At 41.3% G+C, this 24,019-nt stretch overlaps 1 protein-coding gene across 8 annotated transcripts in view; it reads left to right on the forward strand.

The window, feature by feature from the left end:
* The window catches only part of TBC1D5 (TBC1 domain family member 5), a 540,886-nt gene that overhangs the window by 397,239 nt on the left and 119,628 nt on the right, over window positions 1-24,019 (forward strand). For all 8 annotated transcript variants that reach the window (XM_019934420.3, XM_073803671.1, XM_073803672.1 and 5 more), the window contains one exon: window positions 15,402-15,508. In XM_019934420.3, coding sequence (XP_019789979.2) covers window positions 15,402-15,508 — 107 coding nt within the window. The remainder of the gene's footprint in view (window positions 1-15,401; window positions 15,509-24,019) is intronic.

The following is a 24,019-nucleotide window of genomic DNA, read 5'->3' on the forward strand; positions in this document are numbered from 1 at the left end:
CAGTGGATTGAAGAAATCTTCAGAACTGAAGTCAGCATGTCTTGGGGATTAAATCGAATAGGTGAGAGAGAACAGGAAGTTCTCCCTCATGAGCCCTGGCTTGGAGAGCTGAGTAATCTGTACAACTTGGAGAGGAAAGAGAAGGATTAGCAGGTTTGGGGAATGGGTATGATTGAGTTTGGGCCATGCTGAATTTGAGATGTCTGTGAGAGATCAGTACCTGAAGATTGGAAAATAAAGCTGTCAGTGTCAAGGCTACAGATTTATTTTTGCAAATGGTGAATAGGTGCGTGTCCCTTAAAGCCGCAACAGTGGATGTGATCTTCCAAGAATAGAGGGACCATACATCCCAGTTTATATGGAACAGTCTCAGTTTACACTTGCTAATCAAGAGTAATAGTTATTCATACTGCCTTCTTTCACTCTCAGAGGCATCCCATAGAGATCATAAGAATTATATGGTCAGTCTAGCTAAGGTGGGTGCTTACAGAAAGAGAAAGTGGCAAAGGTATTTAATATCAGTATTTAAGAGGCACCAGAGAAGGAAGAGCTTGTGTTGTAACCTCACAAAGCTGTTATATGAGCGAGGGAAGTAACAGGGGTCAGGAGTGCTGAGGTACAGTAAGGTAAGGCTGGAAAGGTCCACCTGTGGAGGGACAGTCGTTGGAGACCTTACCGAAGTGGATTCAGTGGACTGGGGGAGCAGAAGCTGGATTATGGTAGGTTGAAGGATAACTGGACAGCTCAGAACTACAATAGCCTTTTCTACAGTTTTTGTTGTTATTTTATACACACATTACATTTTCAACAAAAAGTCAACTAAATAAAAAAGAAAGAATGCAGAGAGAGCATGTGCAGAGTAATCTTTAAAGAAAGTCAACAGGGAAGGAAAGAAGAAAGATGTAACTAGAGGTCGGTGTGGGGACCAGGAAGGTTTGATGGCTGCCTGTAGAGGGAAACAGGGCACCTGGAGGTGGGAGAGCTGCGGAGAATTTCTTTCTTAGACCAGAGTCTGAGCTCCTCCTTCAAGGGTCAGCGCTAGTTTTTCCCTCCTGTTCTGTGAGTAGGATTTATGAAAAGTTGAATTTTCCTGTTTTTCTGAAGTTTTTACCGTTTATGATTTGTTCTTCACACCCACTCTTCTACCCGCCAGTGAGAGACAGAATTTTGTCTCTCTTGGTTTGCCTACTGTATCCCAGCATCTAGAACAGGGCCCAGTGCATAGTAATCCTCCTGACACATATTTTTTGAGTGAAATAATTGAAGAAACAAGGGCCTAGACTAGGCAGTGGCGTGAGGTCGGGAGTCCTGTGGAAGGAGGCACCAGGCAGGTTTCAGAAGTAGACTGGTTTCTAGGAGAAGGTGCCTGATAAAGGACGAGGCGAGACTGTCTGCTGTGAATGGGGCAGGGCAGGGCTTGAGGGGAGTGACTGGGAAGCGCTGGGGAGGTGGCTGCCCAAGACCTAGCATGAGCCCGCGAGCTGTTGAATAGCCTGCAGAGACATGTGGGCAGTGGCACCCGGTGACGCTCACCGGGCAAGACCCAAAGAGGCAGAGAGCGATTCAGGCTTCAAGTGAGGCCCACATCCGGCTGAAAGGAGGCAGGAGGTGGGGGGCGTTGAGTACATCTTAAGAGAGAGGTTCAAGATGTGTAGGGAGAGAAGTGTGGCCAGGAAGAGACTGCTGCAAAATCAGAGTATCGGGATTTACAGGGAGCATGCGAGAGCTGAAAGCATCAGAGGTTGTGGTCAAACGAGAGGACGTGGAGCAGTTCTCGGTGTGACCAGGGTGGTCAAAGTCAGTAAAGGGGGGAAGGAAGTCACTGAGGAGATCAAGGGATTGGGAAGGAGCTGGGCTTTTTGTTTGGTCCTCGCTGTTGTGGCCTCTCCCGTTGCAGAGCACAGGCTCCGGACGCGCAGGCTCAGCGGCCATGGCTCATGGGCCCAGCCACTCTGCGGCATGTGGGATCCTCCCGGACCAGGGCACGAACCTGTGCCCTCCTGCATCAGCAGGCAGAGTCTCAACCACTGCACCACCAGGGAAGCGCAGTCACCTTATTTTTGTTAAAGGAGGCAAGAATATACAATGGAGAAAAGACAGCCGCTTCAATAAGTGGTGCTGGGAAAACTGGACAGCTACATGGAAAAGAATGAAATTAGGACACTCCCTAACACCATACACAAAAATAAACCCAAAATGGATTAAAGACCTAAATGTAAGGCCAGACACTAGAAAACTCTTTAGAGGAAAACATAGGCAGAACACTCCATGACATAAATCACAGCAAGATCCTTTTGACCCACCTCCTACAGAAATGGAAATAAAAAAAAATAATAAACAAATGGGACCTAATGAAACTTAAAAGCTTTTGCACAGCAAAGGAAACCATAAACAAGATGAAAAGACAACCCTCAGAATGGGAGAAAATATTTGCAAATGAAGCAACTGACAAAGGATTAATCTCCAAAATTTACAAGGAGCTCATGCAGCTCAATATCAAAAAAAACAACCCAATCCAAAAATGGGCAGAAGACCTAAATAGACATTTCTCCAAAGAAGATATACAGATTGCCAACAAACACATGAAAGGATGCTCAACATCATTAATCATTAGAGAAATGCAAATCAAAACCACAATGAGGTATCATCTGACACCAGTTAGAACGACCATCATCAAAAAATCTAGAAACAGTAAATGCTGGAGAGGGTGTGGAGAAAAGGGAACCCTCTTGCACTGTTGGTGGGAGTGTAAACTGATACAGCCACTATGGACAACAGTATGGAGGTTCCTTAAAAAACAAAATAGAACTACCATATGACCCAGCAGTCCCACTACTGGGCATATACCCTGAGAAAACCATAATTCATAAAGAGTCATGTACCACAACGTTCACTGCAGCTCTATTTACAATAGTCAGGACATGGAAGCAACCTAAGTTCCATCGACAGATGAATGGATAAAGCAGATGTGGCACATATATACAATGGAATATTACTCAGCCATAAAAAAAAATGAAATTGAGTTATTTGTAGTGAGGTGGATGGACCTAGAGTCTGTCATACAGAGTGAAGTCAGAAATAAAAAAACAAATACCGTATGCTAACACATATATATGGAATCTAAAGATAAAAAGAAAATGGTCATGAAGAACCTAGGGGCTGGACAGGAATAAAGATGCAGACCTACTAGAGAATGGACTTGAGGACATGGGGAGGGGGAAGGGTAAGCTGGGACAAAGTGAGAGAGTGGCATGGACATATATACACTACCAAACGTAAAATAGATAGCTAGTGGGAAGCAGCCGCATAGCACAGGGAGATCAGCTCGGTGCTTTGTGACCTCCTATAGGGGTGGGATAGGGAGGGTGGGAGGGAGGGAGACGCAAGAGGGAAGAGATATGGGGATATATGTATATGTATAGATGATTCACTTTGTTATAAAGCAGAAACTAACACACCATTATAAAGCAATTATACTCCAATAAAGATGTTAAAAAAAAGAAAAAGATTACATGCAAAAATAAAGGTTAGGAGATAAGGAAATATAATCCTATTATACTCCTATAGTATAATATAATCGTATTATTACTCCTGTAATAGTTTAAAATCGCGCTGCTCTTCTCACACTTTTTTTAGTGACTGACTTCATACTGTAAGTCACTCATGTGGTCCCCTCCTTCCCCTGGCCTTACCTACCTAAATCTTGCTCCTGTTTTCACACCTCGGGCAAAGTAGCTTGCCCCCCCCCACCCAAACTTCCCTGATTAGTCTAGCCCTCATTGACCTCTCGCTTTTACAGTCCTATAAGGTTTTAATCAATGCTACTCAACGTAGCACTTAATTACACTCAGTCTTATATTGTTCTTTCCTGTGAGTGTGTGCCTCATTTTCTCAACTAGACTGTCAGCTCCTCAGTACCAGGGCCGATGTTACAGTTCTTCCTGGCCCCTCAAAGCATTTGAAGCGTCCTCTCGTTAGTATTGGGGGTGATCTCAGACAGAAGGGCGTTCTAGAGACCTGGGGTGAGGGCATGGATTCGTGTGCCATCATTGCTGAGAGGACAGGTACCAGAAGCTGTTTTCAACGTGGCTTTTGTAAAGAAAGCATTGTCTACTTTTAAATTAAGTATCTCAATTTTTTGCTTCTTTTATTTATTTAAATTTTTATTTTGTTTTTTACTAGTATCAAAGAAAAACATTTTCTCTAATTTACAACGTAAAATACCTTTTATTTGTCTTGTAAATTGTATTAATAGCTAAAACACTATAATCAAATCCACTTAACAGTAGATTTTCCTAACCATCTCGCAAATGTTTATTGTCTCTTTTAATTGACTTTTCTTTCTGAACACTTTGTAAATGGAAAAGTTTCTTTCGGGCACTTCTGTCCACTTCCTGCCTTGTTTTTTCAGCAGCATCAACATGGCGCTGCACTGTAATTTTCCTAGGTTTTCTGTAGGGGTCTCCTTAGTCATTTCTCAGCCTGGCCTGGGATGGCAGTTGTGTCCTCTTTGTGGTTTAAAACATTGCTCCTTTTTATTTCATTTTAGATCTCCCCTTACTCCTCAGCCATTATCTGTCTATCTGCCAGTATTTCCATCTGTCCCACCCCGGAATTTCTGTTTCTCTATTTTCTCGTTAAGAGCATGTTCAACATTATCCTGATGTCAAAATGCAGTTAATTTCAACGATAAATTGAATGTATCTGTCTTGTCTGGAAAAGCTTTACCCAACCTCAGGGACTAGGAATAAAGACTCTCCCAAATCACACAGTGATGTGCCACAGAGTTTATATCTAAGCACAAACGGGGAGTCTTATTTTTGAAGGAATGTTTAAACAGTTCCTGACTGCCAGCTCTCTTTCCTCTCAGACATTAAATATTGTCAGTTATTTTTATGACCATCTCAGATGTAGATATTAATATACCCTTTGGGTTACACGTGTACCATTTATATTACTTTATGTTTTTAGCCTGATGTACCAGAATAGCACGTTGTCTTTTTTTTTTAATGTTTAGATTTTTTTTTAATAAAGCAGGCTATTTTTTGGAGAATTTCTGGCTCACAGGAAAATTGAGTGGAAAGTACAGAGAACTTTCCATCTGCCTCCACGCCCACATACACACTGCCCACTGTACTATCAGCATCCCTCACCACGGCAGTCCATTCGTTACAGTAGATGAACCTACACTGACACAGCATCATCACCCAAGTCCATGGTTTACTTTATTTATTTATTTTTAACATCCTTATTGGAGTATAATTGCTTTACAATGGTATGTTAGTTTCTGCTTTATAACAAAGTGAATCAGTTATACATATACATATGTTCCCATATCTCTTCTCTCTTGCGTCTCCCTCCCATGGTTTACTTTACAGTTCACTCTTGGTGTTAGACATTCTGTGGGCTTGGACAAACGTATAATGATGTGTATCCACCCCTATATATCGTACAGAGTCATTTCCCTGCCCTAAAAATCCTCTGTGCTCCACCTGTTCATCCCTCCCTCCCCTCTAACCCGTGACGACCACTGATCTTTTTATTGTCTACATAGTTTTTTCCAGATTTTTTCTCCATAGTTTCTCCATAGATTTTTCCAGTTTTTCTCCATAATTTTCCAGGTTGAAATATAGTTGAATCATACAGTATGTAGTCTTTTCAGATTAGCTTCTTTCACTTAGTAATATGGCATCTAAGTTTTCTACATGTCTTTCAGGTCTTGATAGCTCATTTCTGTTTAGCACAGAATACTATTCCATGGTGTGGATGTACCACAGTTTATCCACTCACCTACTGAAGGACACCTTGGTTGCTTCTGATTTTTGTCAGCTATGAATAAGGCCACTATAAATATCAGTGTGCAGGTTTTTGTGTACAGGACATAAATTTTCATCTCATTTGGGTAAGTACCAAGGAGCGCGACTGACTGCTGGATCGTATGGGAAACGTCAGGAGCTCAGCTGAGCTGGGCGCGAGAGAGAGCCGAGCTTCTAGGTGTCGGAGTAGCCAATTAAAGCAACAAGTCAAAAGTGGAAGAGTTAAGCCTTTAGTCACTTACTGTGGTGGTATAATAAACAGGGGTCAAAACCTGGAGAAAACGCCAAAGCCTGTGTTCCATTTTCACCCACGGAACGGCACACTGGTTGAGGGCCAGGTGATCAGCACAGATGTGCCGTCTTCTCACTGTTGAGGGAGCCCTGAGCGAAAAAGTCTGGCAGTCTATGAACCTTAGATGTTGGTGGTGTCAGAGGGCGGGACGTGAGCAGAAAGGCGAGGGGTGGAAGAGTACTGGCTACTAAGTCACACGAGGGAAGGCGTCTTCACGGTTTCCTCCGCCTGCCTCCACCTGACAAGGACCACTGCCCAAGGCCTCAGATAAAGAGATGTACAAACGAAGGCACCGGGGCTTGGAATACAAGTATGTGGAAGATCATGCCCGATGAGTTGGCCTGAGATCTTGACTGCAGCTCCTTCCAGAGGGTGCAAGGTGCTGGCTGTGCACCAAGTCCAGAGTGGGAAGGGCAGTTCTCCCCTGTGAGGCCTGTCAGGGAAAGCCTTTGGTATTAGGCTTCTTCAAAGAAAAAAAAACAGTAGAATATAGAAGAGAGAGAAAGAGAAGAGGAGATTTCTTATAGGATTCAGCTCACACAGTTCTGGAGGCCTGGAAGCCCCACAGTTGGCTGTCTGTAAGCTGGGAACCAGGAAAGCCAGTGGCATAATTCAGTCCAAGTCTGAAGGCCTGAGAACCAGGGGGCCGATGGTGTAAGTCCCAGAATCCAAAGGCCTGAGAACCGGGAACTCCAATATCCAGGACATCGTAGCCCAAAGAGAGAGAGAATTCACCCTTCCTTGGCCTTTTTGTTCCCTTTGGGCTCCCAGCGGATTGGGCGATGCCCACTTATTGACAAGGATGGATCTCTTCACTCAAGTCTACCGAATCCAGTGCTCATCTCTTCCAGTCGCACACTCACAGACACACCCAGGAATCATGTTTACCGGCTATCTGGGCATCCTTTAGGCTGGTCGAGTTGAAAACATAAAATTAATTATCATACCTTTCTAATTGCCTATGGTCAGGCCTGAAAAATCACACACAACTGCCTTTCCGTGTGGCTGTACCACTCTGCGTTCCCACCAGCAATGCCTGAAATTTCTTGTTGCTCCACATCGACACCAGCCTTGGTGGTGTCAGTGTTTTGGATTTTGCCCCTTCTACTGTCTCATATTGTCTTTTTAATGTCTATTTTTTGCCTCAAAAGAATTTTAATTTATACAACTCTAGAAATAGAGATATGAAAAGAGAATTAATTTCCTGCTGAAATTCTGTTCCATGTTCAAAATTAATAGTTGATACCCCACCCTGGCCTTCTGTAAAGGGGAAGAAGTGGCTTATCTCCTGTACCGTAATCTTACCCTTCCACACACTTACTCCCATTCCACAGTTTTCTGTTGCCCTGGAAAGCAATATGACAGATGGATTCAGGAACCCCAGGATAACTTCCATGGGCAAAAGCCAGCAAAATTACATGCGTCACTGGAATTTTACCCAGGAATACTCAAGCTTCCATGTCCATGTGTTGCTGCCAAAGGAGAACGTGAAGAGTCCTGCAGGGTGACTGGGGCCATTCTGTCTGAGGCACAGAGAAAGGAAGGTGGTGATCTTTGCTTCCTGACTACTTATTTCCTCATTTCTCCACCCAATTGCCTCCCCACCTAGATTCTTCTTTCCCTTCAATCCACCTGCCCAGGGGTTCAGTAGAAATGTCATTAAAGTGATGAGGATATCAGATATGAGATGTTATGTTAAGGTCCTGCATTTACCTCCATTGCTCCTAAAACCCCATTGAAATAGCATCAACCCATAGGACACAGAGAATTAGGAAGGAGACAATTAGGGTAGTTCTGGAAGCAGGAAAACAGATGGGTGAGTGATAACTGACTTATCAGATCCAAGAAAGCTAAATACAAAATTGATAATGGAGAAAGCCAGGAAATAACCCATAGAATTCCTAAAAGTGTAGAAGTTGGCAGTGTTGGGTACTTCTGGAAATTGGTAGGGCGAGGGAAGGAGTTAAGACTAAAATATGAGAACTGGTTGAAAGTCTATTTAAGAAGCAGTTACACCCAGACCTCCAACTGTACCTTCAGGATTTTTCCTCTGCGGACGGTGAAGTGGAGGGTCTTTGAACCTGGGTCTCAGGAAATTTCAGTGACTGTTGAACCGCCAGTCTTCTTTCTCAGGACGTCGAAGCTAGACTGTCTCCCTCCGGGAAGAGTTTGGGAGAGTCTTCTCTGAGGGAATCTAGTCAGCACAAGAGAAAAGGCTTGGAGTGGCCCAAGCGTGACCTATGTCAACCCCCAGCATTCACAAACCCACCTAGCTATGCGCACACAGCTGTCTTCAAGATGCCTTTCTACTGCCCCACTCCTCCACACGAGCAGGTAGCCCCAAACCACCACAGGATTGAGGAAAGCGTCGACATGAAAACAGAGATCTAAACAAGCAGCCAGGAGGAAAGCAACTTGGAGGCCACAGAGACTGTGCAGGGAGGAGAAAACTTCTCAGAGAGCTGGGAAATACATTATTCAAAGGGAAAAGTGTAATTGAAAAATAAAGTATCATGGAAATAGGTGGCTGGAATATAAAATTGAAGAAGTGTCCCAGAAAGAAGCACATGAAGCCGTGAGAAAGCAAGAAAGAAAATTAGAGGACCAGGCCGGGAAGTCCAACATCTAGCTATCATGATTTCTTATAAAAAAAAAAAAAAAAAAAAAAAAAAGAAGAAGAAAAGGAGGGACGGAGGGGGGAAGGAAGGAATAAGAAACAAAATAAACAAAGTAAAACGGGAGGGAGAAAATCATCAAAGAAACAAAGAGAAATTTCTAGTTCAACAAAGGCACATGAGTTTCTAAATTGAAAGGGCCTGTTATGTATGAAAACAGATGCAAACCAAGGTATTTATCATCAATCTACAGAACAATGTGGGGGAAGAGAAGAGAAAACAGATCACAGAAAGGATTAGGAATTGGAACGGTTTGAGACTTTTCAACTGGAAGCCAGGAAACTCTGGAACAATGCTCCCAAGAATCTCAGGGAAAAGTATTTCCAACCTAGAATTCGGTACCTAACCAGGCTATTAATTAATGTCAAAATAAAATCTTTCAAACAGAGAAGTTTTCAAAAAATTTTTGTCCTGAGCATAAAGCTTTTGGGGAGATGGCCTCCACCAAAATGAGGGAGAAAAGCAAGAAAGAAGCAGGTAGGTACTCTAGGAAATAAGGATACAACACGTGCAAGAGGTAAAGGACATCCTCAGGGTGAGGGAGCAGGCCAGAGGCCTCATGAGCAATTTCCTAAAAAAAAAGGAAATTGACAAAACATCTAAATGTTTTAAAAGTATTAAGGGGAGATTTATATGACTAGGGGAGCATTTAAATTACTGTTAAAAATATACACAGCAAAGCAAATGAAAAAGCAGGCAGTTATAAATTCCAGGAAAGGAACGAGGCTATACAAGAAAGAGTAGTCATGATATACTGTGTTGTTCAGCTGTGATAACATTTGCCTGGTTATAAAAATGAAAACTCGAGAAGTTATTCTAACCAAAATTTTGATACAACTTCATGTGGGAGAGACGAAGAGTGACGTGGAGGTGGGTGGAGGGTTGAGTTTCAGTGCTGGGGTGTGGTCGTATATGGCAAATTGTACACATATTATACGTGCTTACTGGCTTTTTTTTTTAACATGTTAGAGATGGTAGTTGTTCTCAGTCCATCTTGTTACCTTGAGAAGGTATATCTAAATGTGAAATAAATAATTTGACTAGTGTTTCACTTCAAAATGTTCCAGTTGTAAGTATAGTTAACTCTGACTCAGACATAAGCTAATGGTCCCGTTGCTTTAAACTTTCTCAAAACAATCATGTCTCTGGTTATCTTTACTGAGCTCATTTTGTTTGTTGCTACTGGAGAAATTTATTTATTTTATTTTTTTATTTATTTTTAACATCTTTATTGGAGTATAATTGCTCTACAATGGTGTGTTAGTTTCTGCTTTTTTTTTTTTTTTTTTTTTTTTTTTGCGGTACGCGGGCCTCTCACTGCTGTGGCCTCTCCCGTTGCGGAGCACAGGCTCCGGACACGCAGGCTTAGCGGCCATGGCTCACGGACCCAGCCGCTCCGCGGCATGTGGGATCTTCCCGGACCGGGGCACAAACCCGTGTCCCCTGCATCGGCAGGCGGACTCTCAACCACTGCGCCACCAGGGAAGCCCCTAGTTTCTGCTTTATAACACAGTGAATCATCTACACATATACCTATATCCCCGTATCTCCTCCCTCTTGCGTCTCCCTCCCCCCCACCCTCCCTATCCCACCCCTCTAGGTGGTCACACAGCACCGAGCTGATGTCCCTGTGCTATGGCGGCTGCTTCCCACTAGCTATCTATTTTACGTTTGGTAGTGTATATATGTCCATACCACTCTCTCACTTCGTCCCAGCTTACCCTTCCCCTCCCCGTGTCCTCAAGTCCATTCTCTAGTAGGTCTGTGTCTTTATTCCCATCTTGCCCCTAGGTTTTTCATGACCTTTTTTTTTTTTTTAGATCCCATATATATGTGTTAGCATACGGTATTGGTTTGGAGAGACTATTTAAACCAACTCCCTTAGACCACTCCAGAACAGTTTAGGCCTTTTAAAGCAGGGCCCCCCAACCCCTGGGTACGGGTCTGCCGCCTGTTAGGAGCAGGAGGTGAGCGGCAGGGGAGCGAGCGAAGCCTCATCTGCTGCCCCCCCATCGCCCCCCATCACCCCCCCATTGCCCCCCATCGCCCCGCATCTCTCCCCATCGCCCCCCATCGCCCCCTAATTGCTCCCCATCGCCCCCCATCGCTCCCCATCGCCCCCCATCGCTCGCAGTACCGCCCGAACCATCCCTCCCCAACCCCCGCCCCCCATCCGTGGAAAAATTGTCTTCCACAAAACCGGTCCCTGGTGCCAGAAAATTTGGGGACCGCTGATTTAAAGGTAGAGGCAGCAAAGTCAGCTCTGCTTCAGGTGGTGGGAGTGCTATTTATTTAGCAAGAGTCAAGCAAGATGGGGAAGCACATGACCTCACTTCCGTGCCGTTCTTACAGAATCCCTACAGATAGAGTAAATGCTTTTTATAAATGAGAGAAATAAGGTTTAGTGAAGCTAAGCAGCTTGAGTAAATTCACACCCACAGTAAATGACTAGCCAGCCTTCTGATCTAGATCTAATCTAGATCATCTGATTTCAGATTCCATAGGTTTTCCTAAACCCACTCACCTTTGTCTTAACCTTCCCTGAATAAGCACTTCGGAGTGTGGCTTTAGTACTTTGTTTTTAAAGCATGTACAGCCTTGTGTGCATCCTTGTGTGCAAGAGTTAACACCTGTCCTTCTGAAACTATTCCAAAAAACTGCAGAGGAAGGAACACTTCCAACCTCCTTGTATGAGGCCACCATCACCCTGATACCAAAACCAGACAAAGATTCCACAAAAATAGAAAATTACAGGCCAATATCACTGATGAACATGGGCGCAAAAATCCTCAACAAAATACTAGCAAACCAAATCCAACAGTACCTTAAAAGGACCAGACACCATGATCAAGAGGGGTTTTTCCCAGGGATACAAGGATTTTTCAATATCTTCAAATTAATCAGTGTGATACATCACATTAACAAACTGAAGAATAAAAACCATATGATCTTCTCAATAAAGCATATACATCCTTGATTTCAAATGTAGGTAGATAGCAAAACTCAGTCTTTTTTTAGTCTTTCACTTTTTTTTCCTTGTGTCACTGCCCTGCTCTGATAGAATAAACACTGGAGAAGGAACAGTGTTGTGGATTAGTTTTGCAAGTTCAAGAAAAATTTGCTGCAAAGATCATAACTAAATTCTTCTCCTATCAGATTCCTACCATTTTATTTTTAAAATAGCTCGTCTTCTCTTTCGAGTACGCTAAAGTGGACACAGTTATTCAAAAGGGACGCAGTACTGGCACATGTAATTGCAAATGAAAAGTACAAGTTTTCATTAAGAAATTCGAGGTGGAAATACAAGTTTTCATTAAGAAATCAGAGATGGCATTATCAGAAGGCAGGGGGCAAGAGGAAGGTGAAAGCTTACCTCTACCCAGTTAGGTTTTCCTCTGAGATTCTTTCACAAAATGATTGAGAGATAAACAGGCAAGTTGATTAACATGTATACCTCACGCACATACGGGAGATACCCAGGGGAAAATGAGCGACCCTCAAAGAGATGGCTTTAGATTTCAGGATTAAACACCACCTCAATAGAGAAAGGGGAGGGGTGTTGTAGGCCTCTTAGGGGAGAGTAAATGATTTTTAGGAAAGATGAATGGACCCTGAGAAGAATAGATGCACGGTATCTTTGTGACAAAGTTTGGCTGGAGGGATTTATGACAGTTGAGTTCCTTTTGGAGCACTTAGGGAGTTAAAGATAAGCGGAGTTCAGAGAAAACCTCTCCAGCTCAAAATAGTCAATATACCAAAGGGGCATATTTGGAGGTGGCGCGTCCTGAGCCCCTGTAGCCAGACTTCAGGGTGCCACGTTCTGCTACCTTTCACAGCTCAGACTCATTCGCCATCATGTCCCTAGTGCTACTGCCTGGCACAGGATTTTGTAGATGCTCAGCAAACGTACATGATATTCAGTGACTGGAGGGATGGATTGATGGATGGGTGGATGGATGGATAGATGGATGGATAGGAGAAAGAACGTTAGCTCCTTCGTTTGTTATGCAAGTAGAATATTAATATGTTATTTAGCTTCCCTTATTTTGTAAAATGTATTTTATTTGTATTTGTAAAATGTATTTTACAGCTTCCTATAGCTTCAAAAGTTTTTTCAAGTTGTAATAACATAGGATTGTCGCTCTGGTCCCTCCAAATAAATGCCTACCTATGTCAGGCTGCTTTACACACTGGGTTAATCTGATCTTCCAAGCTACTGAAAACTACTACACAAGAGCCCTAATGTTAAATGACTTTCCTGTTTGCAGTGATTATTTGCATCCATTATGTCACTTGCTTTTCAAAACAATGGCCTTTCAAAACAAAGCCCTGACCCTGCCACTAGACTTCTGAATGTCAAATCTTGGTCTACCACCAAATCACTGTGTGATCTGGGCAAATGATTTAATCCCTCCAAGGGTTAGTTTTCACATCTGTAAAACGGGATAATAATAATTGTACCCTGTGATAAGATCGTCATAGAAGTTAAATGAGATATGCCGGTAACGTTCTTGGTATGGGGCCTGGCCTGGTCTCGGAAAGACTTCAACAATTCGTTATCATCCTAGAGGCAGTAGTAGTAGTAACAACTGCTTGTTGTTACGTGTCTGCTCTCTGTACTTTCATTTTCTCCAGGGTGAGGATTGTGTTTTGTTCATCTCCACCTCGCCTCCTAACGTAGGGCCTGTCATGGATTAGGTACTCAACAAATGATTATTGGAATGAATGAGGTAGGCAGGTAAATTTTTTTTTAATCGTAAAGTTGTTTTCCAAATGACTGAACTTCAGCTCTGAGAGGTTACTCCCAACCGGTTTTGAGCGGCTGCTATAAATCAGTCACTTAGATTATGTCATTGAGTCTCCAGGCGACTTTATGAAACGTTTTCAAGTGGCGTCCCAGGATGAAAGCCCACATCTTTTTCTTTTTTTTTTTGCGGTACGCGGGCCTCTCGCTGTTGTGGCCTCTCCCGTTGCAGAGCACAGGCTCCGGACGCGCAAGCTCAGCGGCCATGGCTCACGGGCCCAGCCACTCTGCGGCATGTGGGATCTTCCCAGACCAGGGCACGAACCCGTGTCCCCTGCATCGGCAGGCAGACTCTCAACCACTGCGCCACCAGGGAAGCCCCAAAGCCCACATCTTTGAATCCCGAGCCCAGAATCATTTCCACTAAACTCTCCTGCCTGTCTTACAAAATATACAAGAATTCTTCCTGGGTCAGTTACTAATATATAACCATTATAGCATTTGGGAAAATAACTTTATGAGTTAGGAAATGAATTGATTATCTAAGTTTTATTTATTTGTTAGATCGCAAAGAAAACTGGACGTGAAAATGTTATACTATTCTCAGTACCCTAGGTTTTTGAATTCTAGAGTAAAAAAGACAACAGGCAACTGAATGTGAATATGATAAAATGAACAAATAAGAAAAGAGGAGTCTGAACAGATAAAGAAAGGGTAGGATAAGTGAGTACTTCACAAATGAAAGCAGATGTATGAAATTACAAGCTGTCAGATAAGCAAAGGAAATGAAAATGATAAAGTGGTTCCTTACATAGATTATAATTATTCATTTTGCCCAGTCCTGTCCCCTTTCTCCATAATGTTCATGGGAAGGGGGATGTTCCCAGCAGAAGAAGGAAAGAAAAACCTAAGAGTCAAGGGTATTTCTGATCACAAAAAAATTATTTTGTGACTTACATTGTTTCTAGTGAGTCACAGTTGTTTTCCTACGGAATATTTTTCAGCTAACCGTTCTGATTAATGAAAAGGATTCAGTCACAGCCACAGGAAGTTGCAACTGTAAAGTTTGTTCACAATCATGCTGCCGAGGCCGTCAGCCTAGCTTACAAAACAAGAGTCGCTAATGGGCGCAACTGTGACAGCAGTGGCAGATGGATTGCCAAGAAATGAAGTAGTTTACATAGACCTGCCTGAAAAGATGTGTTTAATAATTGCAGCCATAATTAGGTTGATTTGGGGAAAAAAAAATTAAATGACGGTCTAAGGAGCACAGTTAGGCTAATCTATGAAGATTTTGACACTTTTCCTCCAAGAAATGCTGCATAAATATCTTTCCTAAATTTCTTGTTACCTTTAGGAAAACAAATAATTGGAAGAAATTATATTCTCTTTAATTTTGAACTATGTAATATTTATATATACAAAAAATAAATGTAACATATGTAAGTTGTGAAGCATAGTAATCAGGGTGCATAATATTTTATGAGAATTTTAAGCTGGTTCTTTCCCATTCATAAGATTTTTGTTATTAATTTCCAAGCAGCAAAACTAGAGACATTTAAATACAGCCATATAAATGGCAATAAATGTGCATGCTTCTCAGAGTTTATTTGTGTGACAAGCGCACACACAAATCTATATCTGAGGCTCTTCCTTCCAACACCGCCCTGACGATGAGTGCTGGTATATTAGTACAGTGTGCTGCTTCAAAGGCCATTTGGTAACGATCCCCTCTCCCCATTTCCTTTTGTCCAAATCAGTCGAGTTATTGGTTTGCTTTCTTTGAATCTAAGTTGTTAATTTTGTTTCTCTTAGTAATGCAGGTATCTGAAACAGCATTGCTTCTCAATTGCTTTTTCTCCCCTTTTATTTAGTGATCTCTAGTAACTACCAGACCTGTCTTGGCCTTCTGATGCATTACCCACTCATCGGGGATGTTCACTCGCTGATCCTTAAGGCTCTGTTCCTTCGCGATCCCAAGGTAAGCTTTCCATGTGGGATGTGCACAGTTTTAAGTGGGGTGAAAAACTGGTTTCTCTACATGACTCCAAGAATTCCTAATGTAGAATTTGCCTAATAGCAGATGAATTGCCTACAGGCCACAACTCCACATACCTGATGGTCTAGCAGCTCAGCGGGCAAATTCAAAGGACACTGCCCTGAGAAACAGGAGCGCACGTCTCTTGTAACTCAGGAGGTTGTTCTGCCCACCTGCTTCCTCGTAACTCAAGGAAATAGTTGAGCACCTGCTTCTCCTTATAACCACACTTCATGCCGGGGGCCAACTGACCCAGGTATAGCCTCGTGAGCCATGTGAAGACCAAGACATTAGAGCTCTAAAAAGGACCAGTTTTCTAAGAGTTTATGATGCAGTGAGACACTAAATTATTTCATATTATGAACATGTATTTCTTACTTTGCGGGTGAAGAGTAACCTAATAAAATAAAGATTTAAAGAGTCTTTAATGCTGATTTCTCTATTTGAACTTAAAGCAAGTCACCAAAATTTTCTTTACACTCCAGAGAAAAAGTGTGCTCTTTTACAACTAATGTTACATTTCTTGAAAATAAGAACATTTAATGATCTAAAAAAATCTGTGAATCCTTGATGCTTTTGAGCCAAACAAAAATATTGGATGAAGTATAAGAGAGAAAGCTTCAAACACGAGGACTAGGATGCCAGGCGCTGGGTGGTAATCCCAGCCTTTGGCTCTTTGGCAGAGCTCCCAGCAATCGTGTTGGCAGTTGTCGAACTGTCTTTGAGTCAGTCTGTCTGTGGATTCCACTGCCAGAGCTCTGTCTGATCAACGTGGACCTCCAAGTTCAACGTACATTTTGATTCTGAAGGATTTCTGTCCTTTCATCGGTTGTTGACTTCAACATTTGAGCATGTATTTATTCTTTGCTTGATTTAAAATTATTGTTTTCCTGTGCCTATATCCATTTTCTTCAGAAATACACAGTTTTATGTCATTTCTCCTATACAAAATTTCATTAAGTGTCAGAAATACAATCCATCATTTCTCTAATGCATAAGGTAGCATTTTTTTTTCTGGTAAGGCTTAGGAGTCAGACGATGAAAAAAACCTACAGTCTCATATTTACTTTTTGATGTATATGTAGGCTGTATAAGTATATATTTTTAATATGAAATAGTCAAGATTATGGCATTTCTATAAAAGGAATAAAGGATGAAGTTTCTGGTCAATGAGGTATCTGAGTTTTGGTCTACAAACTTAAGGTAAATTCTATCTGCTCAGCATTGAGAATTATTAGGGTCATACAGAGCGGGAAAAAATTGCTAAAATAACTGTTTGAATTATCTACTTGTGTGATTTGTTGGGTTTAATTGAAAGGAGAAACGAATATGTTATCTAAACCTATCCATCTTGGTAAGTTTTTTCCTAGCTAAATATGGTTGCTCTTCCTATAAACCATTCACTCTTATGGTTGCAGAATTCTGTATACTAAATTCCTCAGTGTTGTTAGTGGAATCTGTAATTTTAATAGAGTACTTTTGACATAAAAAGATAGTATATGTAATATAGAGAATAATGAAGCCAGTTCTACAAGCATTAAGAAAAATTTTCTCCAAGGTTTAAGAGAAAAAATGTAACAGCATAAGTATCTAAAAAATAGTATTCCCCACTTTTACATTCAGAGTCTTACCAAGTAAAAACAATCAAGATAATTGTCCAAAAGTTAGGACTTTAAACTGGTATTTCTGAGACATGAGAAACTGGGCAGAAGGAGGGAGTCATGTGTAAAAAGCTCCTGAGAACAAGTTTGTGGCATGATGATATCTGTAGGGGAAGATAAAGCAAGCTGCAGAGTACTAAGGGGGTTTCAGACGGCCAACCCAGCAAGGTGGTAGTTTTAGTTAAGTGTATGTAATGGCTGATCCATTGACATTATTAGTAAATGTCAAATGATAACTAACATCACTTGGCATATCTGCTAATTGGAGATCTATCGCAGTGTGGTGTCCTGGGTCTTGCCAGGAGCCTGAGCTAGGAATTGGGACACTGGGCCAAGTCTTGACTCTCCTACCAGATGTCCTTGTGATCTGGGGATTCACGCTTGCTAAGTCTTGGTCTCCTCTTTTGTTGCCTCTAACAACCTACCCAAGCAGAGCAGCCTTTGACCATAAAGAACTGACGTCTAATGATATAATAAGATCCAATCCAGTGCTACAAAGGCACAAAAGAAAAAAAAAGAAGTAAGTTTATATATATCGTAAAAATCCACCAGTGGATAGAGCTTTCAGTGTAGTTCATGTCAACTATAAAGTCAGAGAGGAGGCCATGTAAAGAGAGGGAAAGACGATGCTAGTACCCCACCCATAGCCTCTGAGGATCCAGACCTCAGAGTGCTTTAAATGTTTTCTATTTATTAGCAACAATGAAACACTTAAATCAGAGTAAGTATATAAACACACAAGTCTCTATGAAGTGACCTAGTAGGAAGAGATTTGAGGCATGAAAGTTTACTGTCCTGTATCCCAGCTTCACATGGCAGTTGTGCTGAGTGCTGCTGACAGACTCAATAAAATAAACATGAACAAGGAGTTCTGGGCCTCCCTGAATTCATCGTCAGCCTTCAGAGAAACACTTCGTCCTACCACTATCCCGAAATCCCAGCGGAGACTGCTCAGTTGAGAATAGACTCTGCAGTAGAGCTTGAGACACTGAGCTGTTACTTATTTTCTATCAGATGTCAGCTTTACTGTGAAAAGATTTCTCATTTGAACAGACTGAAATAATGGGCTGGTAAACTGTAATCACAGGATCATACTCGTTCACGTCTCCAAGTACTTTGATATGCTTCCTTTGGTCCTCACTACAAGCTCCGAGACAGCAGAGCGGGTTATCTTTCCTCCTTTTTCAGTGCAGAGGCCATGTGGCTTTCCCAAGGCCGAAACGCTTGTAAGCTTCCAAACTAGCTGGAATGGTTCCATGACCCTTGTTTCTACTCATCCCCTCCTGAGGTTCCCAGCCTCTGTTCTTCCTTCCCCAGGAAGCCATTCCCAGACTCAGATAAGACACGTCTTCCCTTTGAGTCCTCATAGCCCCTTGTAGTTTAGCGATTTGCTTGTATCTTCTATCAATTATCCCCCCTCATCATCCTGCTCGTTTGTTAGCATTTAGCTCTGTGTCATGCAGTGGTTGGTATTAAGAAGACAATGGTAGCGTTGAATGCTGACTTAAGCACTGTGCCTCTTCTAATACTGACTCTAATCCAGGTGGATCTCACTCACCTTACATATTTCTGGAACCCATATCCACATTCCACAGAAACCATAGCCAATGGTATATTTGTCAGCTGCCATTTTTATCAAGATGGTGAAGTGACCCTACAACTTGAACTAAAAGGGCATCTAGTTCCTTAATTTAATATCAATCAGAATTATTTGAAAACCTGTTATCACCTTCAAATATTATGGAACAAAGAAGATACAACAAAGGATCTAAATAATATACTTCGGGGCTTCCCAGGTGGTGCAGTGGTTGAGAGTCCACCTGCCGATTCAGGGGACATGGGTTCGTGTCCCAGTCCGGGAAGATCCCACATGCCGCGGAGCGGCTGGGCCCGTGAGCCATGGCCCCTGAGCCTGCGCGTCCGGAGCCTGTGCTGCTCAACGGGAGAGGCCACAACAGTGAGAGGCCCGCGTATCGCAAAAAAATAATAAATAAATAATATACTTCACTTAGACTGTGCAAATTTCAGAACTGCCAAGAACCAAGAGAGTCTAGTTCCGCTCCTCCTTCTGTAATATGAACAAACTGAGGATCCAGGTATTTGAGAGACTTTTTCAAGGTCACACAGCTTGTCAGCGGCAGAGCTACCCGTTGAACCAAGGTCTTCCAGCCACCCTTCCACACAAGAGCTGTAGCTTCGTTAGTTTTAAAAATAGTGGAATCCTAGTTACTGATATTTCTCATACGAATTCTTTTATTTGTAGTAGATATTTATTTGCATCTGTAATAAATGAAAGTGCCACGTATATAAGTGACCCAAGAACTACTTGAAGTGTTTGTAAGTGTATGCTGTCTGAAGAGACTGGCTATCAAATATCTGTAGCATTTTATACTCTGTTCACCTTACGATATGGTTTCTATACTTAGCTCTTCAGACCACAATCCTGATTCTCATTTTCCTTTTATTATATTAGAATCACTGAGCAGATTTCCAAAAACAATCCACTAAACGAAGTAGAGGAGTGGAAGGATGACAGTCTGAAAAATATGAAGTGATTAAAAAACATTGTTCTAACTAGTTGTTCAAATTCCAAAAAAAAATTTAAAACCCAATTAGAAACAAAAGTCATAGAAAATGTGAACATATTGTGTTCCTTAAATAACCAGATGTTCTCTCCTTCCTGAAGGCAGTAAGGGCTAGGAATAAAAGGTTTAAAACTATTGTTTTAAGTTAACTGTGAATTTTGCAAATCTGTTTTTTACCCTTCAGCAAATAGAATTCTAATACAGAAACATAAGCAAAGTAATTTTCATTTTTCGGTCCTCTCTTATTTGTGTTGTATGTTGAAGTGTTAACCTTATCACAAAGACTTACTACAAATGAAATACAGTACATGAATTAACATTGTAGATTATTCAGTAAGAATTTGACAGCTACCGTTTGTTTTGAAGACTAGAATAGTCCCCCAATATTATATTTCTGGTAAGTTTGTAAGCATCCCTGTTATTGTTTATGGGAGAAAATTGCTAGAAATAAGACAATTTAATTTTATAGTCATTCTTGTATACAGAAGCACAAAATATATATACTATAAAATAAATATAAATATATATATATAAAATATAGTGTACAGTGTTCTTGTACTTGGCCAATTCTGATTTGGCTTTTGTTCGGAGTTATGTTAAATATTGCTTTTTTAAATTATAACGTCTGAATATTCAGATTTTATGCAGGTAATGGATTTTTATTCTTTAATTCCAAAAACCCTCACTGTACATGCAACTTTTTAATGTCAGGTGGCTTTAGTAAAATGTCACCTATCAGAATTGAAAAGTGGTGAGTGGATTCAAGCCGGGTGGTGATGATAGAAAATGCTTCACTCCAGAAATGCCATTATAATGTCATCTTCTCTGAGCAGCGAAGGACCTAAAATCACACACACTGACTCTTTGAGGAGCATGCACGTGTCCATTTATTTACTTTTCCTGATGTTCCCATCCGAGGTTCTGTTCAGATTTCCTAGGATGTTTCTTGTCTGATTTTGTTACAGAAAGAATGTGTTGCTTCTGTCTTCACCATCCTTTTTTTTTTTCCCTCCCCTAAAAGCTGGAGCATTTCTATGAGAACTGCCTTTCTTGGAGAATCATGTTTCTGTGTGTGTTTTCTCTCTCAGGGATGAAAAAAAAAAAAATGTGTTTTTTTTCCTTCATATCTGAGCTGCATGACTATATATTGTTCTTTTTTATCACTAGATTATAACCAATTGGATGTTTATTGTAGTTAGTAGTTAGGTATTGGTGACTCCTCAAGTTATGTTTTCACATTCAGTCAGAAATATAGACTTTTTGACATAGACTCACATTAAAAAAAAAACTCAAGTTTTACTTCAGAGTACATGGTGGCTTTCAAAAATCTGTAAGAATAATCAAAAGATCTTTATTGAACCAGTATTTGAAATTTGTTATTTATTATGTTCAAACATTTCATAAAGTAGAATTGTGGGTTTCTCAAAACTTATTAAGGGTTTCCTAGTGCCTTAAATAATTTTGGATTAGTTTTATAAAAGTATTTTGAATTCATTAATTTATTCAGCAAATCTTTATTGTGTATCACAATGCACTGGGCACTGTTTAGGTTCTGGTGATATAAAGGTGAACCAAAAAAAAAAATGGCCCTTATCATTATAAACAAGTAAACAAACAAGAAAATACTCAGTTTGTCATGTGTTATAAAAGGTACAAATGGGGTATCATCCTTAAAATAATAAGAGGAGGAAGAACCTGAGCTGGGGAGGTACCATTTCCTGTGAGAACTATTGGAGGAGAAGGAACTAGCCAGGCAAAGAGCAGGGAGAGGAGCCGCCAGGCAGGGGAATAGCAAACACAAAGACTCCAAGGTAGGAAAGAGCTTGGACTCTTCATGGAACTGGAAGACCAGCAGCCTGGGGGGCCCTACCTGAGACAGACACATGAGCCAGGGGAGGCTTGCTAAGGTCACCTTTTGAAACTCCAGAAAGATTGCTGGATTTGTGATGATTCTTCCTGATGATTAAGACATCCTCTTATTATAAACTACTCTTGCTCTCAGCCAGAAGTTCCAAAAACTCTTCTTAAATGAGTTCCCCACTTGATAAAGCACATTCACTTATTCAGACCTCTAGGCTGTCACATGGGTCCGGCCAGTAGGTTCTTGTTTGATTTAAGAGGACTGGGGCCAGGACTCTGAACACTTTTGGTCATACATATATTACTTTTATCTTTTAAAAAACAATCTTGGCTGCCTTCTATATATCACCAATCTAGTCAGTTTTGCTCTCATTCATGTCAGCATTATGCTCACTGTGTAGTGTCAAGGGAACTAGACCCGTCTTTCTTGTCTACCAAATGAGAGCTCTGCAAGGTCAGGGACTAGATCTTCAACAGCATAAATCCTGTGTCAGCCCCTTGAGGGAAGCTCAGAATTCAGGTTTCACTTCCGTCACAGCCTGCTGTGTTTATTGGGCAAGTCACCCTTTTCTTGAACAAAGAGGCTAGATCACATAATGTCAAAGGACGCTTCTGGCGCTGTTTTAGCAAGATGCAGTTCAACTCAGCAGATCCGTTTTTTTTGTTTTTTTTTAATGACCTACTGTGTGTAGAGGATGAGAGGGATGAGAGTTGGTCACAGTCCTTTATAGATGTGAACAAAACTGTTACAGAAGGTAAAATGAGTGAGACTATTGCAGAAAGGACAGCTGATTTGGGCTTGGATAGTCAGAAAGGCTTCCAACTGGGCTTTTTTTTTTTTTTTAACATCTTTATTGGAGTATAATTGCTTTACAATGCTGTGTTAGTTTCTGCTGTATAACAAAGTGAATAAGCTATACATATATCCCCATATCTCCTCCCTCTTGTGTCTCCCTCCCACCCTCCCTCTCCCACCCCTCTAGGTGGTCACAAAGCACCGAGCTGATCTCCCTGTGCTATGTGGCTGCTTCCCACTAGCTATCTAGTTTACATTTGGTAGTGTATATATGTCCATGCCACTCTCTGACTTCATCCCAGCTTACCAATTGGGCTTTGAAGAATTTTGTTGGGACATGTTATTCCATCTTAAGAAAACAGTGTAAGCAGAGCTCCTGAGAATTGCTGAAGCAAGTGGCCGGGTTGGGCCTGGCAGTTCTCTAGCCACAGTCATTCACGGACCCCTCAGGGACTGCCCTCAACATCTTATATATTAGCAGACACTAATTTTTTTTTTTTAACTAAAGCATAGTTGATTTACAATATCATGTTAGTTTCAGGTGTACAGCACAGTGATTGAGTTATACGTATATATGTATATTCCTTTCAGATTCTTTTCCCTTATAGGTTATTACAAAATATTAAGTATAGTTCTCTGTGCTATACTCAGTATTGGTTATCTACTTTATATATAGTGTGTATATGTTAATGCCAACTTCCTTATTTATCCCTCCGTCTCCCCTTTCCCCTTTGGTAACCATAAGTTTGTTTTCTCTGTCTGTGAGTCTCTTTCTGTTTTGTAAATAAGTTCATTAGTATCATTTTTTTTAGATTCCACATATAAGCATTATCATAGGGTATTTGCCTTTCTGTGTCTGACTTACTTCACTTAGTATGATAATCTCTAGGTCCATCCATGTTGCTGCAAATGGCATTATTTCATTCTTTTTATGGCTGAGCAATATTCCATTGTATATATGTACCACATCTTCTTTATCCATTCATGTTGGGTGGACATTTAGGTTGTTTCCATGTCTTGGCTGTTGTAAATAGTGCTACAGTGAACATTGGGGTGCATGTATCTTTTTAAATTATGGTTTTCTCCAGATATATGCCCAGGAGTGGGATTGCTAGATCATATGGTAATTCTATTTTTAGTTTTCTGAGGAACCTCCATACTGTTCTCCATAGTGGCTGCACCAATTTACATTCCCAACAACAGTGTAGAGTTCCTTTTTCTCCACACCCTCTCCAGAATTTATTATTTTTAGACTTTTTGATAATGGCCATTCTGACTGATGTGAAGTGATACCTCATTGTACTTTTTATTTATTTAGTTAGTTAGTTAGTTTTGTCTGTGTTGGGTCTTCGTTGCTGCGTGCAGGCTTTCTCTAGTTGTGGTGAGTGGGGGCTACTCTTCGTTGCAGTGCGCGGGCTTCTCATTGCAGTGGCTTCTCTTGTTGCAGAGCATGGGCTCTAGGCACACGGGCTTCAGTAGTTGTGGAATGCGGGCTCAGTTGTGGCTTGTGGGCTCTAGAGTTTAGGCTCAGTAGTTGTGGCGCACGGGCTTA

Source organism: Tursiops truncatus, chromosome 4 (genome assembly GCF_011762595.2).
Source record: "Tursiops truncatus isolate mTurTru1 chromosome 4, mTurTru1.mat.Y, whole genome shotgun sequence".
In the NCBI taxonomy this organism is placed as follows: domain Eukaryota; kingdom Metazoa; phylum Chordata; class Mammalia; order Artiodactyla; family Delphinidae; genus Tursiops; species Tursiops truncatus.